A 20,557-nucleotide genomic window follows, 5' to 3' on the forward strand; every position below is an offset into this window, starting at 1 on the left:
TTCCACTATGTCAAGTGGGCACATTCAGTGAGGGACAGTCCTGGCCATTTTCGTTTCCCATTTCTGAAGTAGTGATGTAATCAACTATATGACTGCAATTACTTGAAGAACAGGAGACATTCAACGTTTGTGTATGATGAGGCTAAAGCATACGATGAATGGTTGTGGGAACTGGGAATGTCTATTCTAACAAAGAGAAGAACTAGGGTGAGGTTAAATATACTAACGAGGAGTGAAGTCTTGAATAGAAGGCTTCACCCAAGTCCGTCATTCAGGCGGGAAAAATAATAGTTTCAATTAATTGGTCCAATTTCCAGGCAGGAAATTGGAGGAACCTCAGTGGCTGAGCTGCCTGACAGCTCCCTAGGCAGCCACTTCACTTCTGTGTACCAACAAAGAGCTGTTCTCACCATCTTGAGTATCCTGCCTCTTCCATCAACCCCATGCATAACACATGACATGATAGTCTTCCAATTTTTGAGGGACTGTCACAGAGGAGAGGGGTCGATCTATTCTCCAAAGTATCTGAGGGCAGGACCAGAAGTAATGGGAGGAAAATCATTAAAGAGAGATTCAACCTAGAATTAAGGAGAAATTTCCTGATTGTGAGAACAACGAATCAATGCAATTACTTGCCTCCAGAAGCTGTGGGTGTTCCATCACTGGAGGCTTTCAAGAAGATGACACCTGCTTGGTGTCATCTGAAAATTTGATGAGTTCTCCTTCTATTCCCTCATCTAAATCATTTATGAAGATAGTGAAAAGTACCGGGCCCAAATCTGAAACTTGGGGCACCCCACTGCTTACTTCCATGTAGATATAGTTCCATTAAGGACTACCCGTTGAGTAGTTTGTCAGCCAGTTACAAATCTATCTGGTGGTGATGCTATCTAGTCTACATTTTTCTTAAGTAACTAAGAAGTAGGTTGTGGTCTACTTCGTCAAACGCCTTACTAAAATCTAAGTATACTATGTCCAGAGCATTTTACTGGTCCACTAATTTAGTTGTTTCAAAGAATGAAGATTGCTTGGCACCATCTCTTTTTGGCAAACCCATGTTGGTACAGGTTAGAAGTTTGCTTGCTTCTCAGCTTTTCTTCCAGATGAAACGGAAAGCTCATCCTTTCATTCTCTGTGCACAGGATCAATTTTGGGAGGAACCCTCATTCAACATTTTGTGCCGTGAATGCGATTTGGATGCCTTGGAAGGGAACTTGGTTCTTTGCTTGTCAAAAGAAAAGCAGAAATAAGTGTCTCGGCCAAAGCAGCACTGCTGAAGGGTCCCTGGACTCTTTCACATCCCGACAGAAGCCGAGGCAGATCCTCTTGCCCAGAGCATGACAGCAGCACAGATTGGCAAGCAGCCCTGCAGCTGCCATGAAGCCCCACAGCCAAATCCCATCAGGCTTCCTCCTCCGCATGAAGCTGTGGAAGGAGACAATTGTGGCTCCTTCCACTGAGTCCTTGAATCAATTTACCCACTCACTGTGCGACATGGAGTCCTTTGATAATTATATCAAGCTGTCTGGGTGACCTTGTGCCAATCACCAGAAGTTGGCGAGTTCTAGTCCTGCCTTAGGAATAAAAGCTATCTGGTGGATTTTGAACCAACCCCTCTCTCAGCCCAACCTACCAGGGTTGTTATGGTGAAAATAGGAGGAAAGAGGAGGAAAGTTCATCCTTGGGTTACTTATAAAGTAATAAAAATGTAATCGATCGACTTGGACGCTAACGGGGAGTCATCTTTTGAAAACTCAATCAACACTGCAGGGAAGGGTGTAACCTTAGCAGAATTTAAGTCTTTCGCAACTATTCCATGTCTGCTCTTTGGCAATGGTGTATCATGGCTGACTCATGTTCAGATCGTGACTGATGGGAATCCAACATTGCACATACACCACTGGCAAAACAGCTACTCTCTGTTACCTTACCCAAGGGTAGAACTTCCCATTTGCCTATGATGAACATGGTTCTTGTTTCCCATCCTATCACTGTTGCAATCACAAAGGGTCCTCTAGAATATGGATGACCTGGATCTGGGGCAGTTGGGATTTAGGATCAGGCCTGGGACAGGAACTCCTTCAGCTATTCTCATGTACCTCTGTGACAGTGACCTGGGAGCATGACCACTCTTCTCAACCCCGGTATCCTTGTGGACCATCCACAATGTTATGCTGCTGGTTCTATTTCTTAATGGATAGGTCCTGTGAGTAGGGAGAGGGGGAATATTTGGACCCTGAGCAATCTGCTGCGGGATGCCCATGGGTTTGGTCTTTTCTGTTTAATCCTATGTAGTAGCTACATGAGGCTGCTGGGACAGATCGTCTGTCAATTCAGGGCAAAGTAGGATCAATAAGCAGATGATGCCCAGTCGCACACCACGACCTGAGGTCCTGTTGGAGAGGCATGAGAACATCTCAACCTGAAGGCCATCAGTGGGAGATGGTTGGGAGAAACACAAGATTCTAGGACAGAGCCTATGGGGATTCTCTCCTCCACAGGGCCCAGAGGCAGCAAGCCTGCAATCTAATGGCTCTTCTACATTCACAAGACTTCTGCTGGACTTACTGGTAACATCCATGACCTGGAGGGCCTCTGTTCAGCTTCTGCTGGTGCAACCGTACCTGACACAGACTGAGTGGGCACCAGTCACTCACCTCCTCAGCTTCACTCATCATTCAGCTCCTACCATCAAGAACGCAGGGAGTTGGGCATCTGAGCAAGCAAACTCAGATCTCCTGGTCCAATAAAATTGGGGTTTAATGACACAAACCAGTTCTTCTTGCTTATGTATTGTAGCCATGGCGATGGGAAGTTTACAAAATCTGGCACAGAGAAATTCGGGGGAAGCGCTCCTGGGAGCAGACGGCTCAAAACCAGTGAAATGTTGAGTTTTCATCATCGTTCCCTTCCAAATTCTTTCACTTTTGAAACCAAGTACCAAAACTCCATGCAGGTTTTCATTAGAGCGAGTCCTCCAATTATGACTGCAATGGAGCTTTCCTATCTTATAGTCATACATTGTTGACAGTCATAATGCTTGTATCGCATGACCAACCTGGTTTTACAACTTTTGACAGCAGTCTGAAGCAAACTCGGTTTGCTGTGGGGTGTTTTGGCCAAAAAGCAGAAGTGCCGGATTTTGTTATAAACTGGTCATGTGACTGTGGGCTACGGCCGTAAACAAAGAGCCAGTTGCCAAGCATCCAAATGCAGTCATGCGACGTTCCTGGGGGGCATGCTGGCTATCAGAACTTTGGAACCAGTCCGTAAGAAGCTTTTTTGAACAAAATATTAATATTCCAATATATTAAAGAGAACCTTTTGAGGTGGTCCATCATAATTCCAATCTAAGCAACCAGTCATAAATTGAGGATTATCGGTACCCATGAAATCGAAAGCCCTAAATCAATTTTTCAGACAGACAGGTTATTTTGAAAAGGAAGCTTTCATTTTAAAGGTAATTATGTGATTAAACCACTTACAGGAGAGCTAAGGTGGGAATTTTGGCTCCAATCCCTATGGTTCTTCCGCCCCCAAAGATGATGTGGAATTAAAGGGTTGGCACTCGTGACGCTTGCTGGGATGTTGGGTGGCTGGATTTGGCCACTATATTTTGTTTACGGGCAAAGGGCCAAACAAGTTCAGGAGATGTCCTGCCCATCCAGAAGAGAGGTTAATCTTTCTATTTATCCCAACATGCTAAATGGTCTCTAAATTCCGCTTTTGAAGGCAGGGGGCACAGAAGACTCTGCAGTCTGGGAGAAAATCGCTGGAACCAGCAAACCCCGTGGGCATCAGGTCCCAAGCCTCAGAAGGGCACCTGCCAGCGGTACCTGGACAGAACACCTTATCGGGGTTCAGGCCTATGCAAGGAAATGTTGACTTAAAGAGCAAAGGTGGCTTTGATGGTATACCGGTACTTCTTCTTGGATAATTCTATTATTTATTCGTGAGAAAGCCACATCTTGGGAACAGAAGGTGCGACATGCAATGAGCATCGAAGTATCTAAATATGCAGCAGGCAGACATGCTACCGTTATTTTAAGATAAATGTTAAAAATATATTGTTTGCCATAGGAAACAGAAGTTACTTGCAACAATTAGAGGGAGAACTTAAAGGTAAATAATACATAAAAGGTCAGAGTAGTGAGGACTGAGGCAAAAGTTTGGAGCAAAGGAAGATTAGTTACCAAAAACAAACAAAAAAAACGCCCAACATAATTCTAACATACTTGCTATCTTTAACAGAACAGTTCAGGAAGAAAAATAAATGTATTATGATAATATTGACGATTATGGGATCAAATGACCTGAAAACCCTATGCAAATCTTACACTAAGATATAAACATTAATCTCATTTATAGCATATTTGTGTATAAAATAGTTCAAAAGGAGATTTGAAATTTGCTCTTTTTTACTTTAAAAAAAAAAAAAAATCAGTGCAATTTGGAACTTCAGCCTTGCAGCTGCCTTCCTAACACTACATTCGTGCGGGTAAAAATAGCTTTGCCTTGTTTATGGAGGAAATTCAGCCACAGAAAGCAAGGAAAGCAGAACTGCGACCAGCAGCGGTTCTTGAATCTTTTTCCACAGAAAAGATGCTATTTTGTGAAAGGTCAGTGATTCAAGTTGTCTCTATTTCTGAGGCCTCTTCTATGAAATTTGCCACGGGGCTGAGAAGCAGAAGAGGGAAGAGTTTATATTCGCCGTTCATGTCTTCTGAGAGAAGAGGCTGATCCAGGGCTCCGTCCATTTGGCCCTCTGGGCCGGTGACTCGCTGCGCTGCTTCGTTGCTCTCCACGGGACCCAGCAGATGCCGTCTGGCGTTCTCCAGGCGGACGTCTTCCTCACTGGAAGGCGGTTCTTCAAACAGGGAAAGCAAAGGGTTCCCCCGATACTGAATCAGCTGCATGTCTGGGGGTGGAAGAGAATAGCTAGTTAATGAATAGTTACTAGCTAAGCTAAATGCTCATGCCGGCCTGTGGAGTCCTGGGAAGAAGCAGCCCCCCGCCCCCGCCCCCGCCGCGCAGAGAAGACCCCGGAGGAGGGAAGGTCTGCCGCCTGAGTCACACGACAGGCTGCCCCAAGGAGGAAACACAAGGCCACTCAGGCCTGCCTGTTGCTCTTAGAGAAGAACCAACAGAAGCCGCCAGCCGGTTACAGGAGCCGCAATAAACAGACTTCACCTTCCGTATCTGACTTCTTGCCTGAACCAGCCACAGTTACTTCCAAGGCTATCGTGACTATTCCTTCAATGTACTGTTATTTTACCACAAAAGTCAATTTACCAGAACTGCAATCGATTAAAAAATAAATAAATTAGCAGCTGACTCAGCACTGACCCTCTTCCAAAGAGAAGGCCAAAGTCTAGAAACAGGAAGTTAGCAAAAGGAATGCTGTCACCACCACCAGGACTGAGGGCGGGGTAAGGAAATCAAAAACTTTGCCCCCCACCAAAAAAAAAAAAAACCCAACAACACCCTGGCAACTTCAACCTCACTGCTGGAGCTCCCATCTTGTCTCTGAAAAGTATTTCCTGTGAAATTCCCTCCTCTGGTGACAGTCCCCTCGATTTCCAGCCCCAGAGAAGAGGCCTCAGACTCAGGTGCATGAAGCATTTCAGGGAAAGGTCAAAAACCCAAACAGAGCTGATGGGGGGGTGGTGGTGGTCCTGCATGGTCCACTCACGCCGAGTTGCCTTTAAAAATAGGATTGCACTTCGGAAAGGAAAGTCCCAACCTTCCACTGGACAAGGTCCGATTCCTCTTTTCCTCTCTCTGCTCTCCAAATGTTGCGTAAGAAGCACAAAAAGACTCAACCCCTTATAACCCAAAGAAAACTTCGAACTAGAACAAGAGGCCAAGAATAAAGTTTTGCACGGGGAAAGCGCGGGTGCTCGGGGATGTTTCCCTCTGGCAGTGCATGAAACCCAGTGAGCCAGGGGCAGATTTGGGCACATGTGGGACGGCTCTTCCCGACCGGATGCTCTTAAATGGACCGGAGTCTGACATTTTGAATTCCTAGCCCCTTTGAACCGCGTGGGCTCATAATTATGGAAGGTGATGTCCAAGTCCTTCCACCAACTCCCATGGAACAGTTGTTATAAGCCACACAGGACCTGAAAGGGAACGGATCCACCCCGGTTAGCTTCTCCACACTGATTTGGTAAGACAAGTCTCAATGTCTTGTCCTTCTCACCGTTCTTCCCTGAGGTTTCCTCATTCTTTATCCCATCTGCGTCTAAGTTTGCTGGTAAGGCTTCTGTCTAAAAAAAGAGAAACAAATGCACAGAAAAATATTTATCAGAATATTTGCTTCAAATGCTACAGTACCTTTTTTAAAACGCCAAGACGAGAGAGCCAACTGCATTTTCTCATTGGTTTAATTGTGTCTCCTGTCTTCCCTTTAATCAGCTCATCACTCTGGCTATAACAGCCCAGCCAGGACTTTGCCTCCCCAGCTTCAGTTGGTAACACTCAACTTAAACCATCGTTGCTTCCCACAAGTGCCCTGGCTGACAGCACATCTTGGTGTTTGCTTTTTATCTGTTCTACAGCTGGTCAACAGAAATATTTAGAAATGCTTGTTTTCGTATTTCTGCTGCAATTGAGTGCTGTAATTATTTTTTTTAAAAAAATAAGGATATAAGTATAAAAATAATTCTAGTAAACTATACTTTTATGGGCATCACACAAAAGAATGAACACTGCAAGCACCTGACAGCTTACGTTTCATTTCAGGACTCTCTACTGAAACATAGCAACTTGGCCAGCCACAGCGTCTCTCCAGGAAGCCTGGACAGGCTGCCTGCAGAGCACAAACTCTGGAAACAGAGGGAGCCCTGCCTCAGCCTTCTACACTCCTTTGGAAGCCAAAGGCCCCTCGTCCCACTCCCATTTCCTCCTAGGAGACCTGTGTGCTGCAGAGGTCCAACACAGTTCTCCTGAGCGCCACTTACAAAGTCCAGGTCGTTGGTGGAAGCCATCAGAGTTTTACTCCAATTAGCAGAATCCAAACCATCCTGAAAAAGGAGCTCATTTGAAAAGAAAAATGAATGGGTTTTCTTCTAAGAACTCAGCCGACAAAAAAATTTAGATTTGGCACAAGTCTCTTTATCACAATATCATTGAAAACTGCTTAACCTGAACCTTTTTATTGGGGATGCTAATAAAATGCTACGTTCTGATCATAAGAGTACAACAGTCTTGCAGAACACAGAATTAGAGCTGAACAGCCTAAGAAAAGGCTTATCTGCCCGAGTCCAAGCCTTCAACTACCCAAATGTTGTCAGGGCCTTGGAAAACGCCTCTAATAAACAGAGAAGAGAAACACCAGTGATTAAACCCCCACCAAGCCAGGCAGAGTCCCGACAAAACGATCTTCTGCTTTCAAACGGGCTTCTTTGGTGAAAAACTAATGGCAGAATCACTCCTGAGCCCTCAATGGCCTGACGTAAACCGAGCACCACCACATCAACCACTAGCACAAGCGGGCCCTACAAGCCCCTGAAGAGCATCCACCCAGAACAGGCCTCGATTCTAATCCGTGAGGAACCTGAGCTGCATACAGGGCTGGCTCTATGGCTTCCGAAGGAAAGAGGTGGGAAAGAGAGTGGGGACACGGCCGGGGAATCCATGCCGTGGGCTGGAACCGACAGGGAAAAACTCGCTTTGAATGTTCATTCCTCTGGCTTCCTGAAAAGAAGGACAGAACTAGCATTCCAAAGCCTCCGTGGGAATGACGGAAGCTCGCCTATCCGAACAGCGCCACGCTGGAAAAGCTTAAAGCAACCTTTTCAGAAGCTCAGCCAGGAATATCGATAGCACAAACGCCCATTTGGGAGGCTGGTTCACTCATTCAATCTATTTCCTGCCCGTCTCTCTGGGCGAGTTACAACACTAAAGTTGCTTTTCGCTGAACTCGGTGCCTGAAAGGAGCAAAGACTGACCACCGGCAGCCCATTCCTCAGTCTCTCTACAGGTCTGTGGTCTGAAGAAAGGGACTGTGGGCAGCTGGACTTTTGATGCCCTCCAGGACAGGGATGGCAGCCAAAAGAAAGTCCTGGTGGGCATCCTTCCCCCCCCCGCCCCCCCCCCATGCAGAAGTCAGATCGGGGAGCCCATTTAACAGGGAACAATCAAGCCACGGATTTGCCCCGTAGCTTTATTTTATGACTGACTGGGGTTTTGTTTTTTTTTCTCATTAACAAAAAAAAGAACAAGGAAGGAGAAGAAAGAGGAAAACCTCCCCAAAACCTTCAGCAACCCTTCAGTACCCACCTTTATTCTTTATCCACTGGACAGGTTCTTAAACTGACTTAAAATAGTTCACAAATCAGGTTTATACCAAATATGCAAACCAGTTTGAAATGGTTCGATTATTGTGATCTGCTGAAAGTTCCTATGAAAAGAGGTATAATGACGCTAAAAAAGCTAACCTTGGGGGTTAGCTTTTCTCTTGCTCTCTTTCTCTACTACTGCGTTCACCTGGCAAAGGTATTCCTGAAATTCCACTGTTCAGGGTCCAGCGTTTTCTAAGCAGCTTTGCTGATCCGAAAGAAACACACGCTGGTACCGTCTTCCAAGAGTGCCCCCACCTTCCCACTTCCCCAATTCACCGCGCCCCTCCCTCCCAGGAGCCAAGGAAGACCCACTATCTACCTGTTCCAATCTGAGAGGAGCTTCTGGTATGCTTGAATCCAACACAGGAAGCTCAGGACTGAAGGTCTGGAGGCAGAAAGGAAGGCAATCTGATTTGTTTGATTTGATTAGAAACCATTTAAAACAACAAAAATATGACAAGGGCCTCTCCTGAGACCAATCAAAGGCTTAAACTTAGGGGAAAAAAATTAAATTAAGCTTCCTTCAGGTTAGCCAAAGTGCTGTCACTGCTCTGAGACTAAAGATGATGTTAGCAGATGCGTGAAATGGCATATAAATATAAAAAATAAATAAACAGAATCATAAAAAGGGAACCTGGAGGTCTTCTGCTACAAACTCCACCCCCCCCAACCGCCCCCCACAAGCCAGGAATCACAGGACCAGCCCAAACAAACAGCTGTGCAACCTCTGCTTGAGATTGTCCACTGGCAGAGCCCTCACCACTCCACACTGCTCAACCGCTGCCATGATCAGGACGAATCTCATGCTTTGAAGTTTGGACCTCCTCTGTAAAGCTCCTGGTTCTTCTCCTACTCTTGGGCCCGACGGAGAGCAAATCCACCTGGACTCCTCTTTCTTAGGGGCATTCCTCTTCCCCGAATCTGACTCGCCCTGAAGGGAGTTAACCTAGTTATTGGGTGTGTGTGTGTGTGTGTGTGTGTGTGTGTGTGTGTGAGGTTAGACTGCCCTTATCCTTGTGAGGCCTCATCCAGGTGGTCTCTGAGGAGAGGGGAAGGGAACCTCATCCCTTCCTCTCCTCACCTCACCCTCCCTTAAGGGTTCAGTTCCCTTAAGGACGCCCCAAACTGCTTTAGACACACAGGGGAACAGGGTAACTAGTCCAGTCCTGATTCAGAGGGGTTGTGGCAAGTTATGGCCTCTGAGGTCAGGGGAGAAGCACAAGGTCTGAACTTGGTAGAGAAGCGCAGGTAGAGAAGCCACGTGCTTGGTCCCGAGGGCTCAGCAGGCACAGAGCTGGCCGTATTCTGCTGGGAGAAGGCAGCAAGGAGGCAGAAGGGCACCGGGTGTGTGTGTGTGTGTGTGTGTGTGTGCTGAAGGCTGGCTCCCTAGGTCAGCCCCAGGTGTCAGAGAAATTCTCCAAGCACCCTTGACAGAAAGTTGGGTGTCTTCCCAAGACCCCCCCATTTGCTGTCAGGGGCGCTTGGAGAATTTCCTGATCCTAAAGGGGAGGGAAAGAAAGAGAAGGCAGAGAAGGGAGAGAGAGCAGCAACCGGGGAGACCCCCCCACCCCTTTCTGGGGCAAGGCAGGGCCACAGCTGGGAGGGGAGCATTTCCCCACATTAGAACATTGGCAAACTCTAAGGATGCCCCTCCCACACCGTAAGAAAGGAGATTTTCTTCCCTAGGCAATGGGAGAGACGGGCCACAGCCCAGCTAAGGAATCAGCACAGGAGAGTGGACTCACATCCGTCAGTGCTTCCGGAGCGTGGTGGGTTTTCTTCCCGGAGAGCATTGCCTGAAGCTCCTCAAGACTTGCGTCGATACAGTTCAAGAAGTCTTGGATCTCTTCTCTGCAGAGGGAAGCAGGGAAATATAAATGGAACAGAGGAAGAGGCCGAAGGGAGAAGGTGCCCTTTGGGCTACATTCCAAGAAGAAACTCAGAAGGGCCAACTGGATCGGGGGGCGGGGGGGGGGTAGCAGGCGGCCTTTAGTTTACTAGATTAGTTGGCCTATCGGAAGAACCGCTCTATAGAGGGTGCGCCTCGTCTTAGCTTGGCGCACCTGGAGGAGGAGGATACTCATGTGCGAATGCTGTTCGTTGATTTTAGCTCAACACAATCATTCCTCAGCTTCTGGTGAATAAACTGGGCCTGTCAGGTTTTAACACTCCTTTGTGTAAGTGGACTCATCCTGATTTCCTTATTGATAGGCCCCAGTTTGTGCGAGTTGGACGTTTCCAACTCCGTCTCCTTGAGTTCCCCACAGGGCTGTGTCTGGACTCGGCTACTGTCCACCTTGATGACCCACGACTGCTGTGACAAATCTGCTACGAACCATATTGTGAAGTGTGTGGATGGCACGGCAGTGGTGGGGCTTATCCAGGGCGACAATGAAGATGCTTAATAGGGAAGAGGTGAAGGCTGTGATGGATTGGTACAATAAAAGTTACCTGGTTCTAAATGTTAATAAAGCAAGGGAGATCACTGTAGATTTTAGAAAGAGCGCATAGTCATACTCCACTCAGTTGCAAGGCTGCAGCTGTAGAGGTGGTGAACAGTATTAAAGGGTATCTGGGGGTGCAGGTAGCAAACAGTCTGAACTGGTCTCTCCACACGTCATCCTTAGTGAAGCATTTGCAAACTGGCACCTGCATTTCCTGCGTCGGATGAGGAGAGCACATCTCTCTCCTTCTGTCCTGGCCACTTTTTACAGAGGCACGATCGACAGCATTTGAACAAACTGCATCACCGTTTGGTTTAGTGGCAGCAGAGCCTCAGATAGAAAGTCCATACAGAGAGTGGTGAGGACAACCGAGATTATAGGAAGCTCGCTTCCTGTTATTCAGGATACTGCTTATAAGCGCTATGAGCTTACAGCTCAAAGCATTGTTAGAGACCCTGCACACCCACTTCACGGGCTGTTTATGTTGCTGCCCTCTGGGAGGTGGTTTCTAAGTATTTGTGGCAGAACTACCAGACTCTGGAACAGCTTTGTTCCCTAGGCCATTCATCTGGTAAACTCACAAGATTAGTTTCTCACGCCATATACATGTATACATCCGGATTAGACTGTGTTGTATTTGTATCATAGAATATATGTAGGTATATGCATGTTTGTATTTATTCATTCATTCATTCATTCATTCATTCATTCATTCATTCATTCATTCATTCATTCATTCATGTTTATGTAGTATATACTGAGGTGGTGACCCTTTGAAAGGTGTATGCAACGAAATTTCATTTTAATGTATACTGATTAGCGTACGTTTAAAGCGACAAAATTATTCTATTCTATCCTCTATTCTTTATTCCTATTTGTTTTCTAATTCTATGCTATGCTATGCTATCCTATCCTATTTCTATTCTACTGGATACAGGATGGGAAGCGAGGGTTCCTTTCATAGCAGTTTACACTGGAGAAATAAGGAGGAAGAATCCAGCAAGGAATTTACAGTTGCTGCTCAAGAGAAATACTCAGAAGTCTTTTCCCTTCCAAAGGGACACTGAAGAATGAGGGAGACAACAGCTCCAGAAACAAAGGGAAAAAACAAGCGTTTCATTAATAAACAATAATAATAATAATAAATTGGGGGAGGCTGCTGTCTGATGCCAGGCAGGTCCTTGTCAAGGGTGGCAAGGAACAGGCTAACCTCCCCCGATGCCATGGTTCTTTGGCAGGGGATAATCCTGCCAGGTGTTGCCTCTCTGAAAGCAGACGCACCTGTCAAGGAAAGAGTCACTTGATGCCATGGTTTGGTTTTCACTGATGATGGAATCGATCACGGCTGCGGCTTCTTCGTTGGCGCTGACTTGTGGAGTGTGCAACTCCATAGCACTGGACTGGAGGGGGCCATCCGTGAGCTGAACCGAACGGTCCCCTTGGGGCACTTCTGGCTCAGGGGTCTCTTGTGTTCCACAAGTGGGAATTCCTTCTCGGGTGGGCACAGGAGCCTTCCTGAAAACACACAACAGGCACAGACTGAACTTTCACTTTCTCCAAATGGTGCAGCAAAACACCTCCCACAGCACCCCAAAGTAGAGAGAACCCTATTTTTCCAACAGGAACCCCGCACTGCTGACATCTATCCATTTTAAAAGGGCGAAAAAATTCTCTAATCAAATCACAACATCCATACAGTTCTGCAGGGCTACAGAACTGGTTTTGCATCCTTTTCTAACAGCATGTTTATTCCCTCTCCCCGAGTCCCTAATGGTCTGGACTGATCTTGGAATCTAAGTAAGATCAGTCCTGGTTCATACTTGTCTGGAGACCCACATAGGGCACCTTTGCCTTAATTTTCCTTTAAAACAGAATCCAATGGACTTCTGGTGCAGACTTAGCCAGCACCGACACACACCCAGAGAATCTCTTCTCTCTGGACTGTCATTTTTCCAACTCAACAACAGAAGGAACAGGCTTGCTTTTGTTTATTTGACTCTCCTAGGATAAGGACAGTCTCAGAACCATCCCTCAAGATCCTCCGATAACAGCAACAGCCTGCAAAGTGCTTCCTAATAGCTGGTGAGTTGAAGCTGGGGGGAGGGGTTGAGATGACGTCGTTGTTCGATAAAACAGCCATTTTGGAATTTATTTTTTAAATGGACAGTAAGCTTTGCCCTTCATTTCTTAAATCATTTCATGACATTATTCTATTAGTTAAAAGAGGTTCTCTTTAGTTTCAGCCTATAACTTCTTTTTTAAGCTCTGAACACCATTTTTGAGTCCTCTTTATTGTTAAACCATAAGGAAGAGGGTTGTTAAGAGACGTCAAAAGAAGGAAGCACGGAATATTTTTTTCTCTTGAAATATAAAGATAAAATCTGTGGTTTGAATCTACTACTTTTAAAGTAATCTATAGGCCTAAGGGTTGAAATTTGCCAATTTTCATGAACTATGATTGGCTAGAAAAAGGAATAAATAACAAATTTTAAAAAAATCGAGCACCAGGGGGAGCTATGAAGAATCTGAGCGGGAGTCTTTAAAAAGTCTTTTAAAAAAGTCCATACAGAAAATTGCTCTTTTCACAAATAAGTTAGAAGATATTAATTATAGAGTGGATATTAAAAAAGAACAAGAGACACAATTAGGTGTAGAAAATTATCAACCCACTGTATCAACTCCACAAATGCCGGTCAATTCAAATAACCTAAGTGTGCCTTTGATATCTGATATCAACTTTTTTTTTTTTTTTACTATGGTGCTCCCAGTGCAACTGACACAAGAATGCCAAGTAAATTCACAACTCTCAAGAGGTCAAGTTCTTCTTCATGTATACTAACAAGATCGAGAATTCTTTGAGAAAAAAAGATACGATAGTCATCTAAGACAAGGAAACTTTAATCCACAAGGATTTGCTCCAGGTTAATTTACAACGTCTAACAGAACAACTTTTGGACGCTTTTTTTCATGCATATAAATAAAGCTGAGAACTTCTTGAAGGAAGAGACTGGACAGACTCCCCTGAGAAGAAAAGGACTTCATTCTGCGAAGATAAGCTGGAGGGAGTGACTTACATTTAATGACTTAGTTAGGAAGTTTGATATATGTATTGAAAGAAAGTTAGCTTTGTATGTATAAAATGAATTTGTAAATGTTATGTCCTCTTGTCTTTTTATGTAATGCTGAATAATTCCCAAAGTTTGTAAAATACTTTTTTAAAAATAAAAGAAGAAAAAGATTCATTCAATGAGGATAAACTCAAGGGAGAGATTTGGATTCAATGTGTGATATATATAATTGAATGAAAGCTTTAAAGTAGCATTGTGTTTTGGGTTTAAAATGAAGGGTTTTCTTCTGTTTTATATATAATATTGAGTACTTTTTAAACTTCATAAAATAACAAAACTAAAAAAAATGTTTTCTCCCTTTAGATTTAAAAAAATGAAATAATATAAATAATCATGAATGAGTTAACAGAAGTATATGTTACTCCTCACAGCAAAGAGAAGCAGATGGTCAAATTGATTCTTTTATCCAAAGAGGAGAATATATCTAACCTTGTTTTTATTCTGAAATTGTTTCCAGATTTTGTGCTTGCAATGAAAAAAAATATAAAACTTTGTTTTTGTTTTTGTTAACTAGATAGGCTTATTGTTGTAGAAATGGCTTGTACATACCATTGTGTAAAAACAAAAAGTTGTGGTTGTAATTTTTTTATCTTCTGTACTTAAAGAGTCAGAAGTTGGTGCCTTTTATCCCTTTTCTCCCTTTACACTATATTCATTTTATTTTCCCTCCTCCCTCCTCTTCTTAGTTTTCCACTACTTTTTAATTTTTCTTTGTATTTTATATTTTGATATAAAAATAAAACACCATATATAAAAAACTAGAATCCAATGCATATCACTCTACCCTTCACCCTGCGGCTGGATCTGGCCCAGGGGTCTTGAGTTTGGCACCCCTGTCAAAAAAGGAAGGTTTTAATTATGAAAACCCTGTTCCTTCTAAATCTATACACAACACTCTCAGCACCACATAAACCTGCATTTTACGAAGCTGGTATCTCCATTTTCATGGCACTGCCAAGAGTTTGGGGGCACCTTTGGGGACAGGCCCACAGCTATGGAACTGAATCCTATGTTCAAGATCTGAGCCCAGAAGAACTGGGAGAAGCTTTGGCTCTCCTGACAAACAGTAACTGGCAATGCTCAGCCTCAGTGGGGTTGATCTGGTTTCACACAGCCGCAAATGCTACACTCACAAACCTTCATCCTCTTAGTTGTACAAGCCCAGCGTCAAAAAGCCAGGCACATCTACTTTTTAAGATAAACTCCCAATGCTACTTTTCCTTTCCCCCTCTCAAACCGAGATTTTATAGAACAAGCCAAGGCATACAGACATCTCTTGGCAAGATCTCTAAGGTAAAAGTATGCAGCCCTTTGACCACTTATTACGAAGCAGCCTACCTCAGCTTCAGGGTTGTCTCTCAGTAAAATCATCTACATATTTATAACCCTCACCAACTTTCATGATTGGAGTGCACCAGCGCCAAAAGCTTCTCTGGGGCAGCAGCTTCTGCTTCCTCCTCTTCCTCTTGAGCATCTGTGATGTCACGAATGATAATGGAGTCTTGGCAGTCTGGACTATGCTCCAAAAGGTCTGTCTAAGGGCACAAGAGTAACAAGCAGTGTATCCAAGACCCTTATCATAATTTTTCTTATTCAGACAATTGTTATTCTGGTAAAACTGTTTAATGCTCTGGCAATTGAGAATTCCCAGTGAAACTGAAATACATTATTTTTTAAAAAAATTAATAGCCATTATTAAGAGGGAATTTTATAACCAACTAAGCTAGAATTAATTTAGCATGAGCAGCTTTAAGAGGATCAAGGGGAAAAACAAAAGTAGATTGACATCTGAAATTAGAGAACAAGAGGATAAACAATTTTATAAAATTTGGGACCTTTTCTATCAATGGTTAGATAATAAAATACAGTAATGAAATATGTAGATTTTTAGAAAATAATAAATATATAAAGATGTACTTCTTTTTTATTATATCTACAAAATGTTTCTAGGATAAATTTGGGAGGATAATATGAATTCTTATAAAATAAACTAAGTAACTTATGGTTATCTCGTAAAATACGAATGAATAAAATTATAGTCAAATGATTAATAATACAGGGGTACTCAATTCTTGATTGATCATATGAGCTATTATGCAATGTAACTGTAACTGAAGACTACGAAATGGATGCACAAAATAATTTGTAAACCAACTGGCACACAGCTTGTATACTTATGGAAGAAAGTTTCATGTTTTTATGTTTTGTTTGTTTATGTTTGTTTTTAAAAACCAATAAAATTTACACACAAAAAAAGGAAAGAAAATAAGTCTTACGGTTTCACAGTCTTCCACGGGAATGCGCACGTACTGGCGGCTGTATTTTGCAGGTGAACCGTCTGATGCATCGGCCAAAGACCTGGGAGGAGACGAGCATAGAGAATTATGGAGGTGGACGGACAGATGAGCCACAAAGCTTTGTATGTGGAAACCGCACGCAATGGAAGCATTCTCCAGCAAGAAAATCATCCCCAGAGAAATGGCTTGGTCAAAACAAAAATAGGCTTTGATCAACTTGAATTTTTCACCTCTCAAATTTCTGAACAGTCGAAGAAAATAAATCCGCAGAGGGGATCTTCACTCCCGTTTAAAAAGAAACACATTAACATTTGAATTGGTTCTGAAGGATGCTTTTTAGACAAACTGATGAAATGTTCCTTTCAATGCAATGGTCTAAATGCGATTTCCTAATTTTGCTGTATATCTACCTTGATCTGGAAAGCAGCCCTGATGAGCCAAATATTGTTTACCCCTTTACAGCTACCGAACTGATTGGAAGATTACGGGATTTGACAAGAGTGAGCTTTGAAATCACAGCTGGAAATTCACAGCGTTTAGGAACCAACGTTTCAGAACAGTCAAGGCATAATCATTATTGAATTAAAATGGGCTGGTTTTTCCAAGGAACAGCTTTGCATCTGGAAAAAAGTATGGTCTCCAGCCAATAAATATGAGTGACAGAATCCAAGGCGACTCTTTCTTGTGTTCAAATGAAAAGGAAATCCTAATTTTCTAACGTGGGAAGTTCCTGCCGAGGAAAATGTATGTCAGCCATTTATTTTACGTGGAATGATGGACCACGTGCTTGTTCTGACCTAAGCTTCCCCAACAGCATGAAGCCAACGCGTCCCGATAACCACTTTTAGTTAGTTTACCGTGAATTCCTCTCCAGCAAAGTCCCGGCCAACAGTCTTTCCAGATATCACAATTACAGACCTTTATCAGACATGGAGAGTTGCCAGGCCGATATCTTTCAGATGCCACACTGTAGCAGACAATACTTGGCAAGAATGCAGGAACAGATCTTCGCTCAAATGAACTTATTGTCTCCCGCAAAAGCCCACTCCCCTTTCGCTCCAATTTAATTCCCTATGGGAGGGCCCATTCACCATCCACCTTTGGTTTTTACTCCCAAGTGGACCCTTGTTCCCTTGTGTTCCCAAGTGTTCCCTTCTTCTGGCAGCTCTGTGCATAAGCAGACTGGGAACAGGCTCCAGCTGTTCTTCTGCCTCACTGATGTCCAACTCTGAAGGCAGCTGTTAACTGGACAACAGCCCTGGCCCCATCTCTGCTTCCAACGCAGAGCCCTCGTCAGAGCCTTCCACAGACTCCAGGATTGGCCCATGTTCCTCCCCAACCTCCTCACTGTCCAGATCTGCTGCCAGCTCCGCTAGGCACTGGCAGGCCACAACAGTGCTTTCCAAATGTTCCTACCCCTTTTTAGAACACCCCACTAGTTATAATCATCCAAAATGATTTTTTTTTCTGTGCATATGAATTTTTAAAAAAAGAACACGAGTTCAACATATGGATGCAATTGGCTGAACATTCCCAATTGGAAGAAGGCACTGGCTGGGGCCCGGATTTGCAAACTGAAGAATCCCACTGAAATGAGCTTTAAACCTTTGATTAGCTTTAATTAGCTCGAAAACTTCAAATCCTTCTGCATAATTTCCTCAGTAAGGGAAGTATAGATAGTCCTTGACTTACAACAGTTCATTTAGTGACCGTTCGAAGTTACAACAGGAATGAAAAAAGTGACTTATGGCTGTTCTTCACCCTTATGACTGTTGTCATACGATAGTTGTCATCCCCATAGTCACATGATCAAAATTCAGCCACCTGGCAACTGACTCATCTTTATGACGGTCGTCGTGTCCTGTGATCATGTGATCCCCTTTTGTGACCTTCTGACTAGCAAAGTCAGCGGGGAAGCCAGATTCACTGAACAAAGGTGTTACTGACTTAACAACTTCAGTGTTTCACTTAACGGTGGCGATAAAGTAGCACCTAGCACTAGCAGTAGCCCTTAGACTTATATAGTGCTGCACAGTGCTTCACAGCCCTCTCTAAGCACTTTACAGTCAGCCCATTTCTTCCAACAATCTGGCTCCTCATTTTACCCACCTCAGAAAGACGGAAGGCTGAGTCAACCTTGAGCCGGTGAGATCCAAACTGCCAGACTGCTGGCAGCCAGCGATCAGCAGAAGTAGCCTGCAGTACTGCACTCCAACCACTGTGCCACCGCAGCTCAGCAGAAGCCGTAATGGGGCAAAACTCCCTTAACAAATATTCCACTTAACAGAAATGATGTGCTCAATTGTGGTCATAAGTCGTGGACTACCTGTACGGAATGGGTCCGTGCAATGTGCGTCTCTGAAGTCAAAGACCTGGAAGAGATACAGCCATGGAAGAGCACCCCTGGCCTGCTCAGGGTTCGTGTTTCAGCTGCCCGCCATCTTCACCTGATGCTAAGAAGAAAAACCCAACCCACAAAAGCTGCCAGCTCTTTTTGAGTCTTTTTCCTGGTACGAGAAACGCCTGGCAGATGTAGGAGGTGTCAGAAAGAAGTCAAGCGCTTGGCATGCTCACATCGAACCATAAGCAGGCGCTATGCCCCGAGACGCCACTAATATAGTACCTAAAAATGCCTTAACACGAGGAAGAATAATGCTCACCCAGAGGCCATGCAGAAAGAGGCAAAGCAGTCGGAATTAGGAGCAGGATGAAGGAAACAATATTTTGGAGTCATTTCAACGGTGCCATTTGTATCCCCTTAACAAAGAGGCAGGAGCTCCACAGAGTTTAAGAACGCTTTTCTCTCCTCAGTATGGGGGTCAAAACTTGAATCAGAATCTCATTTTGAATAGCAACAGAACCAAAAAAAGTGAGCAATTACCTTTTTCTCTTGACCCCCAAAATGCAGTTTCCTCTCATTAAACCCAGTATAAATTCAAGAATCTGAAAGAAGAGGGGGAAAAGGAATGATCTTCTCTCATTCTCAACCATCACAACCTCAAAATTAAGCACAAGAACGATATTCAGCAGTGCAAACTAGAACTAGCAAAGATTTTAAAAATGTTTCATAAAATTTTGCCTTCGGCTCATACCTCCTTCAAATAAATAACACAAACACACTACATGTATGCACACACAAACTTACATGCTGTTACAATATCACAGACAATTTTACGTAAGATTTAAGTCTACACAACCGATTTTAAAAACCCCATCACTCACAATTACCATATATCCTCAAGGAATAAGTAAAGCTTCTACTAGCAGTTGAACATTCCACCGTGTATTTATTTGCTAGATATATATCCCATCTTTTATCTGAGTTGGTTTATTTAAGGATCCTTCTCCACCTTATACCCCTAAGAATGTGTCTGTGAGGGAGGTAAGGGAATGTATGTTGAGGGACCCTAATGCTGAGGGTGAACTTGAGCTTCACATTCGCTGCTCCTGGTCCAAGACATTAACCAGTGCAACGATTTGCCTTTATTGTAATAAAATTTAAGGACTGAGCTAATAATACATGGACTGAATCACCCTACATACCATCAGATCAGAAGCAACTGTGTTAAGGGAGCAATGGATCACATTGGCAACATCCTTGCTACTATTTCCCCAATGTCAACAAACAAACCTGCTCCAGATCTGGGGCCCTCTGCAATTCTCTCAGGTGCATCCACCTGTTGCACCAGAGAGTATTCCCAATTACAGGACCCAATCCAGCAGGTTTCCTCCACGAGATATCTTCCCTCGGTGCAATTTTTCCTCAAGGATAGTTGCTATAAAGACATTCAAAGCTGCTCCGTCTTTTCCCTCCATCTATCTTTGACAGTGGCGTCTCTGAATGTTGAATAAACCTGGACACAGGGAGTCATTCGATGCAATTGTTCTGCAAAATACTCTAAAAGCCCTTTCAACTAAGATCAGCATAAAGGCAATTTAAATAATTGATCAACCTCTAGGAGTTTCACCCCCACAGGGATTTAACTACTTCTGATCTTCCTTGCCACTCAGGATGCAACAGAAACGTAATTCTGTTCACTGAACTCTTAGTTCCTACGTTCCTTCCAATTCTCTGATCAGGCCCCTGTCTTTACCTGACTCAGAATAAAAAATAAAATAAAAAGCTTATTTTTGCCCTGTGCGTGAATCACGTTGTGGGAAGTTTTCTTACACATTCAGAGATTGACTGGATGCATTCAGCCTGAACCAAGGTGCAGAGAAGAATATTAGGTTATAGGGTGATTCACTGTGCTGTAAACCACAGCTTTTTGCAACCAACAAAATTTGCCTGCAATTCAGGGTTAGGATCCTGAGCAACTGATCTACTGATTCCTGAAGGCAGC

The 20,557-nt window shown here is 43.8% G+C and overlaps 1 protein-coding gene and 1 long non-coding RNA gene across 4 annotated transcripts in view; one reads left to right on the forward strand and one right to left on the reverse strand.

Annotated features, from left to right (window-relative positions):
• Positions 1 to 4,430: 4,430 nt before the first annotated feature.
• LOC113437888 (heat shock factor protein 3-like) overlaps positions 4,431 to 20,557 on the reverse strand; it is a 30,661-nt gene continuing 14,534 nt past the window's right edge. For 2 of the 3 annotated variants that reach the window (XM_026703085.2, XM_087940911.1), the window contains exons 6-13: positions 19,096 to 19,157; positions 16,194 to 16,275; positions 15,310 to 15,452; positions 12,071 to 12,304; positions 10,091 to 10,196; positions 8,665 to 8,730; positions 6,203 to 6,269; positions 4,431 to 4,918 (exon numbers count right to left, since the gene is read on the reverse strand). In XM_026703085.2, coding sequence (XP_026558870.1) covers positions 4,629 to 4,918; positions 6,203 to 6,269; positions 8,665 to 8,730; positions 10,091 to 10,196; positions 12,071 to 12,304; positions 15,310 to 15,452; positions 16,194 to 16,275; positions 19,096 to 19,157 — 1,050 coding nt within the window. In that variant the 3' untranslated portion in view covers positions 4,431 to 4,628. Of the gene's footprint in view, positions 4,919 to 6,202; positions 6,270 to 6,962; positions 7,026 to 8,664; positions 8,731 to 10,090; positions 10,197 to 12,070; positions 12,305 to 15,309; positions 15,453 to 16,193; positions 16,276 to 19,095; positions 19,158 to 20,557 lie in introns of all 3 variants that reach the window. The other variant, XM_087940912.1, reaches the window with a different exon arrangement.
• On the forward strand, positions 5,768 to 8,185 carry LOC148124771 (uncharacterized). Its single transcript, XR_015745048.1, has 2 exons — positions 5,768 to 6,169; positions 6,745 to 8,185. It is a non-coding gene; the product is annotated as an uncharacterized LOC148124771 (long non-coding RNA).

Source organism: Pseudonaja textilis, chromosome 12, assembly GCF_049901715.1.
Source record: "Pseudonaja textilis isolate UNSWEBS1 chromosome 12, rPseTex1.2, whole genome shotgun sequence".
NCBI lineage: Eukaryota > Metazoa > Chordata > Lepidosauria > Squamata > Elapidae > Pseudonaja > Pseudonaja textilis.